Below are 20,823 nucleotides of genomic sequence, written 5' to 3' on the forward strand. Positions count from 1 at the left end.
CCACACTGGCACCAGCTGATACTATCATGTCCCAGTAAAGTGACCCACACGCCTGTCTCCTCCAAAGTCTGAGATCACAGCTAGTCTTTCAGCATCCCTGTATATTCCCAGCTCACTGAGGACACAAGGTAACATAGTCCTTCCTGACCCAAGAAGACATCAAACATAGCAGGTCAGGGGAAGCCACTTGGTGCCTGCCTGGGTCCTGAGGAGAGGTAGTCTTTGCCTCAGTTGCTGAACAAGCTGGAAGGTCATAACTTCAAGCTGAAGCTGCCCACAGATGCAGGACAGCCCAAGACAAATGCTGTATGGGGGCTTCAGGCGGATGGACCTTAACATGTGTAAGACAGCAAGAAGCCACCAAGCCAGGAAAGAGGAAGGGCCAGGCTTTTTACAAACCTTCCACAAGCCAGGCACCCAAGGGCTTCAACAGAGCTCACCATGACTCCAGTCCAGGCTCCTCTACCAGAGACTCCAGAGCCCGGACCTCCAGCCCACAGTCAGGATGCCCCAAGCCAAGACACCAGTACAAGGTGTTTGATGCTGGGCACACTCACAGACTGAGGCAGGGAACCCCCTACCCTGGGCTATGCACCAAACAGGACTCTTGACTTATAATAGAGCCCACAACTTACTCTGAGTCTCAATAGGCAGGGCCACAATGGACACTGGAATGTCAAAAGACAGTCTAATAGACGCACACTCTCTACACACAGCAGAAAAGTACCAGGAAGACTGATGGAAGGTCCCAAGCCTACACATAGAAGAGCAGCTAGCTGACAAGAGGACCTACAAGGGTTCCTGGAAGCCAGGTAGGATGTGGCCAGGGACATTAAGCAAAGCTGGATAGGCACAGCCAGGCTCACAGTGTTCCACCAGCAGGCAGCCAAAGCTGAAGCTGTAGAAAGCCAGAGAGGTGGGGCCTAGCTCAGGGCAGCAGGAGGCTCAGACCTGGGCAATACTCTAGATTCCTTGCTCCCATACCTGGGACCTTGAACCCATTTTTGTCAGAGGAAACACAATTCACTACTATACTCTTCCCTGGTGAAAAGCATTCAAGTAGCACCTTGTTGTGGCCGTCCAGAGGGCACCACGCATCTCTCCCTGATCCAGCTCCCTTGATCCTTCTGGGGACTTCCTTCATAGCAAGTCAGTTTGCTTCCTGAGACTCGGTACTCTGATCTCTAATGTGAGAGACTAGTGGGAACCTCACTAATTGTCCTGGGGATTGTGGTAGGACACATATCTGTCACACTGACTGACTTCCCTAAGCACCATCAGAGACAGACAAAGTTCCCAGGCTGCTCCATTCCTGCCCCAGGCTATGCAGCAAGCCTACTTAACTGTACAAAGTAGGAGAATGGGGACATCAAAGGGGACACGAATGCCCACCCCCAGCCTGCCCCCAGAGGCCACCCGACACTCATTGTTCCGTGCCTGGCTCTGGGAGTGCTGTCTGCAGCTACCAACTATGTAAAAGAAACCTTTATTATCCATGCTCTCAACACTGGGTGGCCGCAGCCAGCCAACAGCATGAGGAGACACCAGCTGTGTGCCAGGCAATATCTCTATCTGGCCTCTTTGAATTCGCTGGGACACAGAGACTCCCTCCATCACCGCCACACAAAGCCACGGTTCTGACCACAGCCACGCTGCTGGCACCTGCACACCAGGCTGGGTTCTCAGTCTGTCCTTGCAGAGTGCTCAGCTGGTCCCCAGAGCCCTGACTCCTAGAGACAAGAGAAGTCCCCTCCTTAGGCCCCAGGGTATGGCCCTGATGGGAGGCAGCCCAGCCAAGCACAGAATTGGTAACTGAGCCCACGGCCCAGGAGCAAGCCCCGAAGCCCCGCAGCCGCTTCCCGAAGTTCAGCATCTCAGCAGGTTTAGATCCCTTCTTTCAAAATACCAGAAGTAATTAGAGCAGATGGGCCCGCTACGTGCCAGATCCGCTCTCTCCCCCTCACTCTCTTTTTTCTTTTTCTTTCTCTCTCTCTTTTTTTTAAATCAAGGCTGTTTTTAGTTAAATGAGAACAGAAAAAAAATGCATCCAAAACCCATAAATGAATAGGGTATATATGCAGGATTTTTTTTAAAAAGGAGGAGGAGGAGAAGCAGGATTTTGCAAAAGCTAACTCTTCCATCTTCACGCAGTTAGTTTTACCCCAGAGCTGTCCTGGGGGATGGACATTTTGCCCGGCAGTAGCTTGGAGGACCAGCAAACCTGTCCAGAGTCCCACAAGTCACCACATGCCCATGAAGGAGGCAGAGTTTCCCCAGATTTCTGCCCCTTCTTTACCCTCCAGATGCTGGAAGAGGTAACGTGGTGAGCCAGGAGGTGGCACTGTCAGGCCACAGTGTGCAGAGTCCAGCCTGGAATGGGAACCTAGGGAGTGAGGGTTGGCGGTGTGGATCAAGTAGAGGCCACCGAAAGATGGGCACACAGGCAGACGGTCCAGCGAGGGATTGGAATGAACTCCCCACTGTTCGGAATTGTCCCACCAGAGCCCTCACCCATTCGAGAAACATTCACCAACACAAGCCAGGTGCCGTGTCAGCCTTCGAGGTTAGAAAGAGAAAGACTGCGTGTGAAAGAGGCCCCTGGTCGCAAGTGTTCCAGTGAGCAGAGGTGATACTGAAGAAGCCTGTTGTTAGGGTGACGTAGACACTCCCATCCCATTCTGAATGACCTGATGCAGTGTGGGATGAGAAAAGACCCTTGTAGAGTCAAGATAGCAGAGAAGAGCCACGGTGCCTGCCAACGGTGTCCACAAGGAAAAACAAAATAGGATATACACACACACACACACATCTCGCTCACACCAAGTACCCCCATTCCCAGTGGCTCCAATGCCCAAGCCTAAAACGTGAGCAGTGTGGTTTTGTGGGGCAAGGGAAAGAATTGATCCAGGGAACAAAGATCCCATCAGTGGGGCACACAAAACACCTGCCAGGAAGAACAATGCAAAGATGTTTAATCACACCCGAATCTGGGGCTTCTGCCCGTCTCATGGCTCTGTGTGAGAAGACAGAGCAAGAAGACGGAAGGTGATCTGTCTGTCAAGTGTCAAGTGACCAAGGACTGGTTTAGGAAACCAGTAAGAAAGAGAAAAAGAACAGAGCTTGTCGATATGACAGTCCAGTGGGAAGGGAACTTACCTAACATGTGTGAGACTCTGGGTTTCATCCCCACACCACTAAAACCAACCAAAAGACAGACTATCCCTGCCTCAACTAACTGACTATGCAAAAGACTTAAGTACTTCAGAAAGGAGGAGCGTAGGCGGCCAGAAACCATGGAGAGGCTCCAAGGCTCACGGCAGCACCAGCACCCACCCAAGAGGGAGGAAAACCTAGAGCCTTATGGAACCAAGCGTTGGCAGAGGTACAGGTAAGCGACTGCTGGCAGGGGACAGCACTTGGCAATCTGATTTTGCTAAAGAGACTGGAGGCATGGAGAACTGACTAGGTGGGCAAAGCCCTTGCAAACAGGCGAGGACCAGGAGTTCAGACCCCCGGCATGCACAGAGAAGCAGGGAGCGTGGGATGGCTGCCTGGAATCGCTGATGACTAGCAGACTCCTGCTTACATACCCCCCGTGACAAGCAGATCACTACCTGTTAAAACCACACGGGCTCTCAGACTTCTGTCCCGTGTATGAGTTTCCCCACCCGGGTGATGACCTGCTGATTACCTCCCATGATGTTCAAGTCTACCCAACAACCCCTGCTGGCATGGCCATGCCTCTGAAGCTGGAAAGGACATCTGAACTCCATGCATCAGTCAATAGGTCCAGGGAGAGAGAAGAAACAACCAACTGGACAAAATCATCTGGGATGGGAATCTCAATGAGACACTGTAGAGGAGACAGGCTATGGGTGTGTGCACAGGACTTGTCTTGAATCATCTGAATTTAATAACCATCACTCTCTCCCTCCGTGAGTCATCCTGAGGGTAGCTGACCAGTGCCTGGAAACTGACTGTGTCCACCTCAAACTTTAGGACACATTTGGTGGGGAGAGTTCACCCTACATTCCTCACACAGGTCTTGGTGGAGTGCAAGGCTAGACTAAGAGCTTCTAAAGCTATGAACACATTTTTAAGGACTGGTTTAAACCATTTCCACGTGTAAGGCTTCTAGCACCTCTGGGCCGCCAGCCACTAAGATCCTTTCTTCACCAAGGGACCTGAAAGGGTATTGTACCTACCCGGAGACCTCATGACATTGTCACATTTACTGGTCAGACACTGAACATCAGGGAAGCTGTTCAGCTCAGCCGATGCTTTTGTAACTCAGTGGCAGGGCTAGAACCTGACTCCTGGGTGACAGGGTGGACTCACCAGGCCAGGAATGCACTGGCAAGATGCAGAGGCCTCATTAGTGGAGACACGATCGTGGCTGCCCCCAGGGCCTCCAGAGGCAATGGAATAGAAGAGGGAAGTTCCCTGTAACCCACAGGCACACATGCCCCAGCAGCGATGTGCTTCCTGGGTGAGCATCCTTCTGAGATGTGCACCACACACCCACATGCACAGTGAGGCAGGATTCATAAAGCTGGAAAAGAACCACAGGGAGGCAGCAGGTCCCAGCCATCTACCTCAGTGTTGCTGTGGTCCTCAGGTTCTCCATCCCTGGAGAGACAGTGGGAGACATTACTCTGGTAAACCTGGTCCCCAGTACCCTGGGGGTAGGAAGGGAAAGTAGGGCAGGGATATCAGTGAAGGACCCAGGGGTAGAGGCTCTGGCTGCCAAGCCTGTGGCTTCTGTCTCTTACTGTGACCCACCCAGGGCCGGGAAGTAGTGCCACAGTGCCCACAGCTTGGCACCTCCTCCAGTCTCCTGGACTTTGCCTGTGACAACCACACCATTCCCCATTCCTTAGCTCTGTGATCTCCCCATAGGGGCTTTTCCCTGATCTCAACTCCCAGGGCTTCTTCCTGAATCAGGAGACAGCTGCTGACTGTCACTTGCTACCAGGGCAGGAACCCAGGACAGCAATGTTTATAATGCTGAGTCCTGCCAAGTCTTAGGGTAGGCCAGGTTTTCAATAAATGCTCACAGATGGTTCATGTCCCCTAGGACTCCCAAGTGGAAGTACTGCATGACCTTGTCCCCAGAGAGGGCGGAGCTCACCAGGAGCTGGCCAGGAGTCTAGGGCACCTCTGTCTTGATAAGCCTGGCTGAACCATGTGCCTAGCTGGACCTCTTCTTGCCTGTCTTTAAAATGGGTTTGCTGCCAGCCTAACCCTCATCTGGCATAGAGCTAACCCCCTTCTGAGCATGTCCCCTTGATCATGAGTTACAAGAACCACCTGGTGCTTACCTCGCCCCAGGCCTTTGTCCGGACCGCCATACTGACCTCAGGCTATGGTGCAGTGAGATCATCTCCCCGTGACACAGTGGGACCAGGGAAGCTGCCACAGTTACCCAAAGTCACGGCGGTGGCTTGATTTGTGCAGCCTACGTTTCAGGCACACTGCTAGGGATGCAACTTTCCCAGCGTGCAGGTGCCAGAGGGGAGGGGACAACTCCCTGGACTAATTCCGAGGCACCGCAGAAACAGAGCCAGTCCACTCCCGACATCTGCTCCCAGCCCCAGGTATCCTCAGAGGAACAAGCAGAACCCTGCACACAGAACAGCCTTAGTTAGAGCTGTTCATGTCACCAGGCCAAGGAAAGCCTGGTGTAGAAACACAGCCCGGCTGGGAGTGAGTGCCCCACCCCCACACCCCCAGCCACCCTTCCCTAGTTCTAAAGCCTGTTCCAATGGGAAGGGAAGGAACATCATGGATCCCATCGAGCCCTTTCAGGAGCATAACCACACAGCTTACCCCCAGGTCACACCCTATTCACTTCCTCTGCTGATCAGCCTGTACTTCCACTGACACGGGTCTAGGGTCGAGAAGAAAGCCAAGTCTCTGGGCCTGGGAAAAGCCAAGAACTAGAGAGGCCAGCCATGACCACACTGCAGGTCACACTGGAGCCACTGGTGGCCAGAGCTCCAAGCAGCAGGACAATAGTTGAATTGGCATCTGGCCTCACCCAAAGCTCATCCTTTGGCTAGTTCAGTGATGGGATGTGAGCCATTCTCTGGACAGAAGAGCACGCACCTAGGAAGCCCTAAGCCTAGCTGTGGGTGGGGGGACCCTTAGAGCTCTGTGTGTCCCCTCCATTCCCCTCACCCTCCTTCCTAGACCATGAAGGAAAGGCATCCCTACGCTTCACAAATAAAACAGGTCTCCCTTCTCTGAGCACTTATAGCGACCACCACGGGCTCAGGGGAGCCCTCTGACACCTTATAGTCACCCACTGGAGGAGGGTACACTGCCACCCCGCCACCCCATTCTGTAAGAAAGTGAGATAAGGCATAGAAAGGTCATCCAGTGATGCCCAGGGTCACACAGCCCACAAAATATGAGGCTAAAATTAAACTCAGTTCTCTTGGTTCCTAAGCCTTTAGCCTTTACAAACCTCTTTTTAAGGAGGTATGTGTGTGTGTGTGGTGTGTGTGTGTGTGGTGTGGTGTGTATGTGTATGTGGTATGTGCATATGTGCTAGCATGTATGTATGTGGTGTGTGTGGTATGTATGTGTCTGTATATGTATGTCTCTGTGTGTGGTGTTGTGTGTGCATGTGTGTGTATATGGCAGGTATGGTGTATATGTATGTGTATGTATGTATATGTATGTGTGTATATGTCTATATATGTGTTTGTATGTGGTATGTGTATGTGTATATATGTATGTGGTATGTGTGTGTGTGTGTGTGTGTTGGGACAGACTGTAAACCTGCAGAGATCCAGTCTTAATTCTTGACTTCATATTCAGAACCTCTGCCTCTCACCCTGATGGCCCCACCCAGATTAGCCTCAGGACCCAAGATTTTGCTCAGACTTTCATCTGTGCTCCTGAGCTGTCGCATAAGCAGGCTTCAGACCGGCCTCTGTCAGCCTGACAGGCAGCCTCAGCCACTTTCTCTCATCCTTGCCCTTGGTTGGAGTCTCTCACATCCTTGAGTGCCCAGAAACCTTCAGAGGCAGCAAGAGAGTACATCGAACCCTTGAGCATCACAAGCCCCAGGCAGAGACCGCAGGCTCCCCGTGGGGCAGGAGAAAGGGTCAGGCTAGCCCCTCTCCCTGTCCCAGATGCACCTCAGCCTCAAGTCATCAGAAGGCATCAGACACCACGGCCCAGGGATCCCCAGATGTACCGTTTTCTTAGCTCACCTGGAGCCTTCCGCAGAGCCACCCCTGCCTGCCTATGAGAGCCCATCCCCTCCCATGAAGCTGGGGTCACCTGCCTCCTCTGGGGAGCTTCCTCTCACCCTACCAACACTTTATACCCTGTGGCCATGCGAGGGCCAGGCGCTCTGTCCACCTGTGGAGAGCAGACAACAAACCAGCCCCGCAGGAGCATTGTGGACACTTTGTCCCACTGACCGATGACAGGATGCCACAGGCAGCAGCAGAATCACCACCATCTTGTTCATTACCGGATCATCACTACCAACAACTGCCAGCATCACCAACATCATCACTGCCACCATAAGGATCACATCTCCAGCATCATATTACTACTGCCACCCCCACTCCCGCCCCCACCACCATCTTCGTCACCATCACGATCACCATCACAGCCACCACCAACATCACCACCATCACGACCGTCATAACCGCCATCACCACAGACCTTCACCATCACCATCGCTGTCTGCTGCAGCTCCGTGAAGAGTCAGTTACCACTGTCATGGACACAGGGACCATCACAAAGATAGTCTGGACCCGTGGTCACTTTGTGCACCACCCGGCTGGGTGAATTCAGAGCAACGTCCCAGTCAGTCACTGTCTCCCGCAGGATAAGAATCCGAGGTGCGTTTGTTTTCTAAACAGCTGCTGTCCCCGTACAGGCAAGTGCCCCCTGAGACCGTCTGACGCTCCCAGATGCCTTTCCCCCAATTACATGGACCAATTGTCTTTCCAACAATCACATGCCTTTTTGTGGGAGGACAGAAGACAGACAGAAAGGGAAGATCCCTCGTGCTAAAGGCTCATGTTTGAAAGAAATCCCTGTAGCTGCAGCCCCTCCCCTGCCTAGCTGTGCCGTCTTGGAAGGAAAGTCCATAGTCTCTCTCAGCTCCCTTTCTTTATAACACCTGCCTGCATGTATAGGTGCCATTACCCTTCCTTGGCTCAAGATGGGGAAACTGAGGCCCAGGGGTGACGGTAGCATGCCTGAGATCAAACAGAGAGAGGGTGAGAGCGACAAGACTAAGTCCCAGATGCTCATGTCCCCATTGCACTGGTCCTGAGCCTGAACTTTGGGACCCGAGCACCTCCAGGAAGACTGGAGTCACCACCACCCGCTGCCTCCTCGCCCTAACTGCTGGTGAAGGGGGGGGGAGTCAGTCACACTCACCACGGGGAGCCGTAGATCCTGAAGCCACGCACTGTGACCTCCGAGTCCTGCAGGTAGATGCAGTTGGTCAGCAGAGACTGCACGTTCTCATAGTTCTCCGGCTTCAGCTTGGACACGGACGGAAAGTAATAAAAGTCCTGCTTGATGAGGTCAGCCATGAACTCCTGGTCGAAGGTCAGCTCGTGGTTGCCCGCAATCACGATCTTGTACTCGTAGGGCAGGCTGCCTGCGGGGTGGGCATGCACAGAGCTGCTGGCGGCCCTTGTGGAAGCCACAAAGCCGCAAAGGGAGATATCTGGGGCTAGCCCTCAGCAGGGGGACCCCAATGCCTCCATCCTATGCTCTGAATCAGAGAAGGCAGCAGCCCAATCATTGCCTCTGGCTCGGCCTCTGGCCTCTGCTGGCCATCAGTCCCTGAGCACAGGCAGCATCCTCCCAGGACCTAAGGTGCCTCGTTTTTCTCTGCTTCCCTTCCTTCCGTCTACTTCCGACTAGAAGAAAACCTCACCAGGGCCATCAGCCCCGGCCACCACCAATCTCAGCTTTCTCCACCTGGGGCCATCGCTCCTCAGCCTACACATGCAAGCTCTTGGTAGAACCTGGTTCAGACCTTGAGATGCTGCCCTCAGGGAACACCCCAGTGCCCAGCGAACACCCCAGTACCCAGCAGCAGCATCAAGGAATTCACAGGGTTCTGGAATGCCCGGCCTGTTGATCGCTGTGGTCTGATGTCATCTGACCCAAGAGCCACACAATCAAGTTACAAAAGGCAAAACAAAACAAAACAAAAAAAAACATACAAACAACCCAGGAGGCTAACAGCTTCAGAGTGACCCGCAGTGCCCACCTATAGGGTGTCATCCCGATAGCCCAGAAAATGCCATTGCCCTACCCATCACTCAGTGCCCAGACTCCATACTGCCCAGCCCTCGGCCTCGGCTGCTTCACAAAGGAAGTTGTAATGTAATATATATAAATGTTGGGCTAGGGAGATAGCTTAGTTAAAGTGTTTGTGTCAACCCCAGGACCCGTGCTGTTGCTGCTAGTGGTAATATTATTGTTCTTGTTGTGGTTTTTAAATACAGATCTAGTGGCACACACTTAAAATCCAAGTCCTGGGGGAAGCAGAGAGATATGGGTCCCTGGGCCTAGCCTACCTGATAAGTTCCTGGTTAGCGATAGATCTTGTCTAAAAAAGAATCAAGACAGAAAGTGCCTAAGGAATGACATGGAGATTGACATCTGGCCTACACAGACACACGTACACACACAAACACACATGCACACACGCACACATGCATTGCACACATGGGAACACGCACACACACACACACAGTTATACAGGCAAATGTGAACACACACACAAGCAATGTGTGAGTGTTCCCAGGAGAACCAAGTCTGGTCTTCTGCCTGTCTCTTCTTGGTAACCCACACTTAGGATCTGGAATCAAAATCAGCAACTGTGTTGAGATTCAGCCACCCTGTGCATTCTGGGAAGAAGCCTGTTCCTGCCCTCAGGTGAGAGCCAAGATGGGCAGGTCAGGTTCAGGGCCTTGTGATGTGTGATATGACACCATGAACTCACTGCTGCGTAACCGGGCAAGACAGAAAGGTGAAAATTAGGGGGCATGCAAATGGGAGGGAGCCCCTCACCCACCTGAGTCTGCCTGAGGATCAAGGCTGCCCAAGTCTTGCACAGAGACAGATTTCAGATCAGAATGTTAGAACAGCACCGAGCTGTGCTCAATGCCCGAGGGTGGGACCCTTATTTCTTTCCACGCGTGACCTGCGGTTTCCAGGGAACCTCACTAAGGAGACGATTAACTCTGTTCACAGTGAAAACAATTCTCAGCTCCCCGTGGAACCCCCGTGTCCCAGTGTTTGCCTTATCAGCCTCAATTCTATCCACAAAACTTCAGAAAGGCTTCCTCTAAAGCCAGAGAGAGAGAGAGGAGGGAGAAGGAGGGAGGGAGGGAGGGAGGGAGGGAGGGAGGGAAAGAAAGACACAGAGAGACCTTAGAAGCCTTTGGAGATATAAATTCAGAAGCCACTGAATCATACCAATAACTACCATAAAGACAGTTTAAGTCAATTCTCTCTTTCTCCCTCACACACCCTACCTGGCACATAGCCACATATGGGGTACAATAGTGTGTACCATCTTTTTTTCTAAGTCACTCCCTTTGTCCCTCCCCCTCCCTCTAACACTCCCTCCTTAAAACTCTGTCAAAATGTCTTCTGGAGGCTGGAGAGATGGTGCAGCGGTGAAGAATGCATCTGTCCTTCCTGGAGCCTGTGTACGGTTCCCAGCACTGGCATCTGGAGGCTCACAGCTGCCTGTATCTTCAGCCCCAATGGACCTGGCGCCCCCTGGTGGCCTCCGTAGTTGCTGCACTCACATGCGCATACAGACAACATGTGAAAACGGCCTAATAAACTCTGATTCTGCTCCTTACTGACTTGTCCTGAAGTTATTTTCTATGACTTCTACTGAGTGGAGATTTTTTTTTTTTTAAAGGAACTGCCCAGCTACAAGTCTCTAGCTCCCCCTGACAAAACCACATTCTAACTGCAATGAAATTGAACAGTCTAGAAGCCAGTGATACACTTATCCAAGCAGACCCGCCTGAGGCCTACATTACCTGCTTAGCCACATGCCTGACTGTCAAGACAATGGGATGCAGATATCCAGTGATTTTTCAGCCTGGCTAGGGCACTGTGGCGGCTGAAATGCATGAGACCCCCAACCTGCACACTGACTCCATGTCCCTCATCCTGTTTATCAGCTCTGGAAGCCATGGAGATGGAACCAGTCTGAGCACAAGGCTCAGTTTCAACACTACCCACCTCTGTGGACCCAATCTCCACCCCTGCCACATGCCTCAGCTTCCTCACACATGAGACGAGAACAGGGACGCCACCCGTGTGAGAAATCTCTGGTGCCAAAGAACACACTGGACGGAAACGGGCAAAAACTTTGGACGTTCAAAAGGAAGAAGTGAACTTCTCTGAACTAGAATTTGCAAACTGGAGGCTACAAGCCCAACCCCCCACCCCAGACATATTCACCTTGCTACAGCTTTGGATTTTTTTTTAATTGAATTTGTTGCCAGCAATAAACATTTGAGAGATTCCCAATAAAACTTCACTGTCCTTGCTTCCTAAAAATAAACGACTGTTTCAATTAGGATTATTTTGTGGTTATTAGCATTCGGTGATCCTGGCTCAATCATGTAGTACTGGTTATCCCCTTGGGCAGGAGGATAGTGCCCAATTTCCTCAGTCCCTGACAGTCCGACCATCTCAGAGTTTCCACTATCAGGCATATGGAGTTTGGGGCATTGCACTAACCACGCCCAGGCCTGGGAGGGTCAGTGGAGGGGTTGAGTGACGACCAGTAAGGCTGTGAGAGATGGAGTCCCCAAGCCCATCCTGAGGGTCACTGAAACCTAGTCCTTCTGGAAAGCCCAGAATCAGGGGGGTGGGCGTGTTAGCACCACAAGTCTGGAGAGCAAAGCCACCTGCATCGCAGTAGCTGAGCACTCTCTGTGATGCACAGGTAGCTGCCAGAGCTGGGGACTAAGTGAGCAGAGCAGCAGGGAGGACCACCTGCTCCTGGAACCCATCATGGACAGCATCCTCATCAAGATCTTGACTCCCCACAGAGCCATCCAAAGTAGCTGTCATTAAGTCTGCTCCATATCCGAGGGTCTTGAGCTGAAACCAAGACTGGAGGAGCCCACAGCTCAGGGACAGGGGTGATGTTGCAGATGTCAACTAACTCAGCGCCTCTGGGTCACTGACCTGAAGTCCTGCAAGGCCACAAGACCCTCAGTGTCAGCCTGGGAGCCTTATCAGTCCTTCCCCAAGCACAGGACAAGGACCAGACCAGGAGGTGGCAAGAGCCCAGCAAAATGGATGGGGTGGCCACCATTGGCTGTCTACATTCCTGATTCATTCTGGCTTCCACTTTGAGTGCGGGAGAAGCTAGGGGGTGGGGTCGCACTAATGGATTTCTGTCATGTCTCTAACTGGGGTGCTACTTAAGTAAATCAGCAAATTACACCAACTGCACAATTCCATGCTTCTGCGGTGGTGACTCTGTAGGGGCTGGGTGTGCAGCAAGCTGTCAGCTCCCCTCAGGAACTCCCAGTGGCAGAAAAGGAGAGCCGAGACCTGTAGTCTTCAGGGATTATGACAGAGCACAAAGAACCACCTCCCACACCCAAGGCCAGGCAGCAGGAGGGAGCTGTACCTTCCCAGGGTGACGGGTTCAAATATCTGTTCTCTTCCACAAGGTGGGTGTCAGAGACAGCACCCCATCCCTGAGGCAAAGAGCTACCCATGAGTCCATCTGTCTGGGAGGTCTGTTGGACTTGATGTTCACCAGCTGCCTGTGATCGCCACAGATGCTAAGCATTTCTCTTCCCTTTTGACATCTGAGGGAGGTGGTTCAGGTTTCCAGTGAGTAAGACATGCTAGCAAAGGAGTGGGAAAAAAAAAACTCAAAAAAACGGGGGTGACAGAATCTCCTGGCACCCCTGTGACAGCATGGAGGTACGTTCTAAAGCACTCTCATGGGATGTTGGGAGTGGGTGAATTGGGAGGTAAGTAGGAGGAAGGGTGAGTAGATGGATGGTATGTGGATGGATGGATGGATGGATGGATAGGTGGGTAGTGAGTTGGTGGGTATGTAGGGGATAAGATGGAGGATGAATCAGTGAATTGGTGGATGGGTAAAGGAGTAATTGAGTAGATGAATAGATAAATGATTAAATGGCAGGGTTGTGTGGAAGCAGATGTAAGGGTGGGTGGAAGGATGTATAAATGGATCTTTACAAGCCTTTACGCTGTTGTGGGTGGGTTGATGATCAGACCCAATGGGTAGATGAATGGAGAGGTGGGTGGAGGAATACATTTCTCAATCAATCCACCTGATAGCGCCGACTGTCTCCTTCACATCAAGACAATCTCCGTCTTCCTGGGTCCTTCCTTCCCTTCAGGATCCCTGTTCAATCTGGGCGACGGCTTTCAGACTTCCTTCCTTTATCTATGCAGTTGCCCACCCGTGCGCCTCCTCCACCAAAGGGGAGTATGGAGCTTTAACTAAGAGACGACCAATGGCCTGGTCATCGCTGACTCCGATGAAGTCCCTGCCTCTGTTTTGTAGGGCTGTGGCCCCTTGCTACAGGTTTGCCTTCCAGTCCCACAACCCAGAACATCTTACCGAGCTGGGCGTGATAAGACGCCTTGCACAGCACCACCTTCCCAGCCTCTACCTGCACACACAGAGCAGTGAGTGTGCCCCCGTGCCCAGCTGCTGTACTCCCTGCTCCCCACCCGCAGAAGAGAAGAGGTCTGACAGCCTCTATCCAGGGAGCTTCTAATTCAAGGACAGGAGCCGGACCTCTGGGGCGGGGGTGTTCCACAAGCAGAGATGGAACACATCATCTGAGACCAGGTCACACTGTCACCCTGTGGAGCTAGGAATGGCAAATGCAGAAAGCCAGAAGAGGCATCCACTGGAAGGTCCCAGCCTGGAGCAGTTCACATAAATGGATGATCTTAGCTAGTTGGGTTAGGCTCAGGGTGGCAAACACATCCAAATGCCTTTTCTTTTTCTCTGACTTCCCCAGCCTGACTCCCTCAGCTGATGCATTGGTCAGCCTGTCCAAATGCATGCTACGCTAGGGGCCCGTGTTCACTGAAGCTGAACTCTGTTAGAAGCCCAAGTCTTGGTCTATTTGCTGTAGTCCCCAGGAAATGTTCTTTTAGAGCCCCAAAGATTCTGCTTCATTGCTGTGGAGAGACACATGACTAAGTCAACTCTTATTTAAAAAATAAAAACAAAGTTCACTGGGGCTGGCTTACAATTGCAGAGGCTTAGTCTATTATCATGGTGGTAGGAAGCCTGGTGCTGCACAGGCAGACACGGTGCTGGGGAAGTGGATGAGAGTTCTACATTCTGATCCAAAGGCAGCACCTGGGCCTAACATGGGTTTTTGAAATCTTAAAGCCCACCCCAGTGACACATAGTGGTTTGAAGGACTCCATAGCCCTACAATGGGAGGTATCCTAGGTGGCCTTTCAGGGTACACTGGGATACTGATCCCCAACCCACGACCTCAAAGGCAGCCTCCACCCCTGGCTTGCAGAACTGGCAAACATACCCTACCAGGTCAGCACGGTGACACTAAGCCGTCCACCCAGAAGCTATTCTCCCCTTCCAGCTTACTTGAGATGCTGGCATTTGCTGGTAACATGTTTTTCAGTGGGTAAAGAGACCGTGAACTGTCAACCGGAAGAGCAGATGAGGGTGACAGGTGGAGGTGGGTTTTCCTTTTTACATGCCAGATGCACGGAGTCCAGGAGCATGTGCGCAAAGCTTGCAGAGACAACTAGGTTGGGGTGCACGGGATGCTGGGGGCCTCCTGTGGGAGTCTGCTAAGTCCTGACATTAATCACTCTCCAAAGAGCTTACTAATATTTATTGCTAACCTGTCCTGTCCCATCCTAGGCCACACTGCGTCCACACAGCATGCTCTGTTATACTCTGTGACAGGCACATACATTTCTACACTATCAGTGCTGGTCCCAGAGTGGCACATTGTGCCTGGCAAGGTTTTAGCATGCTCTAAACACAATGACAATAAGGAAAGTACCCACTTACTGCTTTTTCTCCCTCTGCCCATTCCCTGTCTCTCAGAACACAGCGGAGGGGGGGGTGGGATACAGAGACGGTATAACGATCTCTGATTGCATTTTTAGTGCGTCGTTGACAGTTCTGTGTTTAAACGCTTGCCAACGTCTGGGAGGCTTGAGTTAGCAGACGGCTTAGCGCGGCGCACAGTCTAGGGGAACACTGGGAAAAAGCTAGCTCCGAGAGTCAGCGGCAAGCTGCCAGCAACCAAGTCACAGGATCATGCACACAGCATGAACCATGTGAGCTAGTGGTGTGAGGAGAAGGGAATCCATGCCTGATCCAGACAGGCCCAAGAGCCCTGGAACAGGGTTTCAGAGGCATGGACTATGCCTACAGCCCTGTAGTGACCTCCCTGGGCCAGGCACCAGGACTACCAATGCATATTTGATGCATCTTGACACTCTACAAAGACTATAGCCTCTAGTCTTCAGAGGAAGGCAACCTAGCAGGGTATCAGGCTATAGGGACCAATCTACCTCTCACCGGCCAGCTGACCCAAGAGGAGCCTTCAGCACCCTCACCTGTAGCCTGGATGGTCATCATGTGCTTGTGAACACAGAAAGTCACACATTTTTCCACCCCAGACGTGTTCCATCAGCTGTATTAAACAGGGTTGCATAAGGGGAGAGGCACGCAGTCACTTAAAAGCAAGAAGCAAACCATGGGACCCCCGGACCCACAGGGAAGCTTGGCCAGTCAGAAGGTGAAGGAGACATGTGAACAAAAGCCTCGGCAGTGGGCCACACCATGTGGGCCAAACAGGCAAGTGAGCAGGCCACCAGTTTAGTGTCTCTGGGGATCTGGGGCACATGAACTGTTCCTCATAGTATGGCACGCTGGGTAATCAGGGCAAATGGAGAGAGGTCACAACTGAGTGCCCCACAGAGGGTCTGTTGGCTGTGGTGTGCTTGGTTTGCCTGGAGAAGGCGAGCTGCTAACCCTGGCAGATAGTCCCTGCAGCCAGGGAGATCCCAAGGCATCCAAACATCAAAACAAAAAAAATACAGAAAAGCTAACGGCTCAGATCCTGGACTCCCAACTGACTGTTTCACAACCTGGGGTTCTCTGGAGATTTCAGCCCAGAAATGAGAGCCAGGGCAGTGGACGTTAAAACCAGAGGCTCTAAAGAGCCCCAGTACTGCCCAGGGTGCACAGAGGCTCGGGACCCCATACCCACCTGCAGCTTCCAGCCGCAGAGACATCACTGGGGATGGACATATGTTAGCACAGCAGGGACTCCGCTAAACCAAAGGCTGGCCCTACCACATGCCTCAGCGACTCCTGTGGGTCCTGCGTGGGAGGTTCCTGGAACCACTGTGCCACACTGGTGCCCATATTTAAAAGGCAAATGCGATGCGTCTTCTGTTCCGTACTAATAGCCCAAATGTTTAACTTTCCAACATTTGTTTTTCCTGGGAAATGTTTTTCAAACAGGGACATTCAGTCCTAGCCATCATCAATTGTGTGTTCCCGGTGCTATCATGTGGACCACTTCAGGATGAAGGCTGTCTATGCCTCTACACCCATATATAAGGCTCCCTGTAGCTAAAAAGAGTCTCTAGGTCCCTTGGTCTGACAGAAAATACCTACCCAGGTACATTCACAAAAGACCTGTGGTGGCCTCGGGAGGTCTTGAGCTTGTGCCTTCATTGAGGTTTCTATTGCTGTAAGAAAGCCCAGACTAAAAGCAATCCGGGGGTGCAAGTTGCTTGGCTCATACATTCCAGGTCACAGTTCTTCTGCCAAAGCAGAAGAAACTCAAGCAGGGCAGGAGCCTGAAGGCAGGATCTGAAGCAAACACTGTGGGGGGGGAGGGGAGGTAACATACTAGCTTGTTCTGGTTCGCTCAGGCTCGCTTAGTCTGCTTTCTTATACAGCCATGGACAACCTGTTCAGGGATGGCCCCACCCACATCTGTCATTAATCAAAAAAAAAAAAAAAAAATGCACCATAACCTTTCCCACAGACCAGTCTCTCTCCTGAGGTTCCCTGTTCCCAAATGACCCTACCAAAGTTCCCTATTCCCAAATGTGTCAACTTAACAAAAAGCTAGCCAGCACAGTTGCATGAGGCTGTAGTGGCCACTATCATGGTACTGCCCTGACTTCTCATCCAAGCGGTCATCTTGCCCCTCATATCTCCCCATGCCCAGCACAGGGTTTCATACAGAGTGAGTGTTCAGTACATGTTCCCTGAATGAATGTGGAAATCGCTGTCCCCACACTAAGATGACAAGAGCCAGTAAGGTCAGATGAGTCTGCAAGAGTTTCCTCTAGCAAAGGGCTAAGGGCATCCCAGAAGATCAAATGGTAGCCACAGTGCTTCCTTAAGGCTCAAGGGATAATCTGGAAGAGGGACAGAAAGATGTTAAGGCCAGGAGAACAGTAAATTTGCTATGAGATTGTGTCTCCTAGTAATATCAGATACCCACAAAGTCTCATCAGCGTGACTGCCCACACGTGAGCCGAACAGGGATGACATGAATCACCAATAAACATTCCAAACATAGCAGAAAAAAAGAGCAAGAGTCCTCAACCCTACACTCTCTCTCTCTCTCTCTCTCTCTCTCTCTCTCTCTCTCTCTCTCTCTCTCTCTCATTCTCTCTCTCTCTCTCTCTCACACACACACACACACACTCTCTCTCTCTCTCTCTCACACACACACACACAGACCAAAACTCTATAGCAATTGAGGAAAGCTAGGAGCAGAAGAAATAGTCTTTCCCAGAAAAGAGCATACCAATTGTTTGTCCAGCCCTAAAGAACACGCATACAAGGTTATATGCAGGAATGTATGTACATGCATAATGCATGCAATAACAATTAATGAAAAGATGCCACGAATTTGGAGGAGAATTGACAGGGATGTGAGAGGATCAGAAGGGAGGAAAGGAAAGGGAGAAATGTAATCAAATTATAATCTCAAAACAAAAAAAAATTGAACGAAAGATGCTTGGAAGCAGAAGCTGGGAGTGGGCGTCAGGAAGGGGAGGAGCCAAGCAGGGACCACTCACTGCCTTGGTCATAAGACTTGAAGGACTTTGTGGCCCTACCAAAAAGCAAACGCCATTTCAGTTAAACAAAAAGACGTTCCTCATCTACTTTGTAATTTCATCCACAAACAAACTGACCTCTTAACTGCTTTACCTGCTGCCCAAACGTCAGAATGAAACCTGGGCTTAGTGGTACTACCACACCTAATTCCAGCACTCAGGAGTTGAATGCAGGAGAATCAGGAGTTCAAAGCCATTCTCAGCTACACTGGGAATTTGAGGCCAGCCTAGGAGGCATGGTTGGCTTAACTGTCAACTTGACACAATTTAGAATTGTCAGGTTTGCCTGTGGGCATGTCTGTGAGCAATTGTCTTGCTGTCATAAATTGAGGCAGTAAGACTTGCCCACCATGGGTGACACCATTCCCTAGGAAGAAGATTCTAAGCTACATGGGACTGAAGAAAGCACACTAAATAAAAGATACACATGTGCTAATCCACTGTTCTCGCTCCTGATGGGATGTGTGATGTGACTAGCTGCTTCAAGTTCCTGCCTTGGCATCCCATAATGATTGATGACTGTAACCTGAAATTGCAAACCAAAAGAATAAAAGCTTCTCCCTTAAGTTGCTTTGGTCACACTAGCAGGAAACAAAACTAATGCGCTGGGCTATGTGAGACCATCCTGAAACAAAACAAAAACACAACCAAACTTAATTGTGTCGCAAGTTCACACTGATGTAAAGTTAAATCAAATATGAACCTGCACTAGCTGGTTCCTCTGTGATTCTGAGGGTTGCACCCTGGGATTGCTCTGAATCAGTTTCAAAGGTGTGTGGTCAACTAAGCCACTTGTCACTGGGCTGGGCTGGCAGCCACTGAGACACTACAGCTAAGATGTGCCAGTCACTTACGTTTTTTGAGATCTCTCTAGTTTTGTTGGTTTAAGTACTTATAAACTTCCTCTTAGAACTGGCACTGCTGGGCTGGGAATATGGCTCAGTCAATAAGATGCTCATACAAACATAGGGACCTGGATTTGATCACCAGAGCCCATGTTAGAACTGGGTAGGCAGAGACTGGACAGGATCCTGGGCTCACCGTCTAAATTAGCGGGCCAGCTCCAAAAATAAAGTTAGTGGTTCCTGAAGAGGGACACCCAAGGCTGTCCTCTGGCCTAAACACATACACACGTGAACACACACGTGCCCCCTTCTCTTACACACACACACACACACACACACACACACACACACACACACAGGACTGCCAGTGTTTAGCAAGTTCCAGTTAGCTGTATCTCTCCACTGTGCTCTGATTCTGGGCGGGGGGGGGGGATTCAGGAAAGGGGTGCGGGGAGAGGGCAGGGGAGGGGGTTCAGGGAAGGGGTGCGGGGAAAGGGCAGGGGAGGGGGTTCAGGGAAGGGGTGCTGGAGAGGGGGCGGGGGGGATTATTTCATGTCTCCTGGTTTCCCCATGACCATGGTCACTCAGAAGCCTCTCTCATCCTTGGGTGATTTCTGTCCTTTCTCTTGCTGCCATGTTACAGTTTTGTTCCATCATTGCAAGACACTGTTTTATGCTTGGTGTTTGCAATGATGACGCTTTATAGCAAATTATGAGCTGTTTGGAAATGATGTTCTCTTAGCACGTTAAAAAAAAATGTGTCCTCTATACCTTTGGAATATCCTAACAACGTCTTCCAGTTTCATTTGGTCCACACAGTAATTTAACTCTGGTGTCTTTCTGTCACGTGCTGGTCAAGGTCATGCTTCTCCAAGTCTTAGAGAAACAAGAACAAACCAAGACCCAAATCAGTAAGAAAAGAGATTACAAATATCAGAAAAGAAATAAAGAGTGGCTAAAGGAACAATGCAAGAAATCAGAAAATTGGTTCTTTGAAAAGATGGGCGCCACAGGACTTTTAATGAATATTTTCGAGAAATTATGTTAGAAGGGGAGAAAAATTCTAGATACATATATCTTCTAAAATCGAACCAAGAGGATTAAACACCACTAAAAAGCATAATAATAAGCAATGAGATTGAAACTGTTATTTTAATAAGTCTCTCAACAAAGAAAAGCCAGAACTGGGTGGATTCAATGCTGAACTCCATTCAATCTTTAAAGAAAAATGAACAGCAGTGTGCCTTAAGCTCCTCCACAGAACACAAAGGATGGAGTGTTTCAAAAAACGTGATCCAAGAAAACAGTATTACCTTGACTGCTACAGTGGTCTGGACAGGACTGGCCCCCTGGGCTCGTGCATTTAAATGTTTGGTCATTAGGGAGTGAGTGGCACTACTTGAGAGGAATTAGGAGGCATGGCCTCTTGGAGTGGGTGTGAACTTGTTTGAGAAACTATGTCACTGAGGGCAGGCTTTGAAGTTGCAAAAGCCTAAGACAGACCTAGTAGATTTCTCTTCTGCCTGCTGCCTGTGGATTCAGATGTAGAACTCTCAGCTCCTTCTCCAGGACCATAACTGCCTGCACACTGCCATGCTTCCCACTATGACAATAATGGACTGAACCTCTGAAACTGTAAGCCAGCCCCAGTTAAATGTTTTCCTTTATAAGAGTTGCTATGGTCACGGTGTCTCTTCACAGCAATAGAACAATGACTAAGACAAAACCCAAGCTGGATATGGGCACAACAATAAAAGAAAACTGTACACCAATATCCTTGAGATGCAAAAATTCTCCATAAAACACTTCA

At 50.7% G+C, this 20,823-nt stretch overlaps 1 protein-coding gene across 1 annotated transcript in view; it reads right to left on the reverse strand.

Annotated features, from left to right (window-relative positions):
• Nucleotides 1-20,823, reverse strand: part of MPPED1 (metallophosphoesterase domain containing 1) — a gene marked incomplete at both ends in the record, with an annotated part of 64,225 nt that overhangs the window by 11,971 nt on the left and 31,431 nt on the right. Inside the window, one exon of the mRNA XM_080938909.1 lies at nt 8,413-8,638. Coding sequence (XP_080795035.1) covers nt 8,413-8,638 — 226 coding nt within the window. The remainder of the gene's footprint in view (nt 1-8,412; nt 8,639-20,823) is intronic.

Source organism: Micromys minutus, assembly GCF_963924665.1.
Source record: "Micromys minutus genome assembly, chromosome: 27".
In the NCBI taxonomy this organism is placed as follows: Eukaryota; Metazoa; Chordata; class Mammalia; order Rodentia; family Muridae; genus Micromys; species Micromys minutus.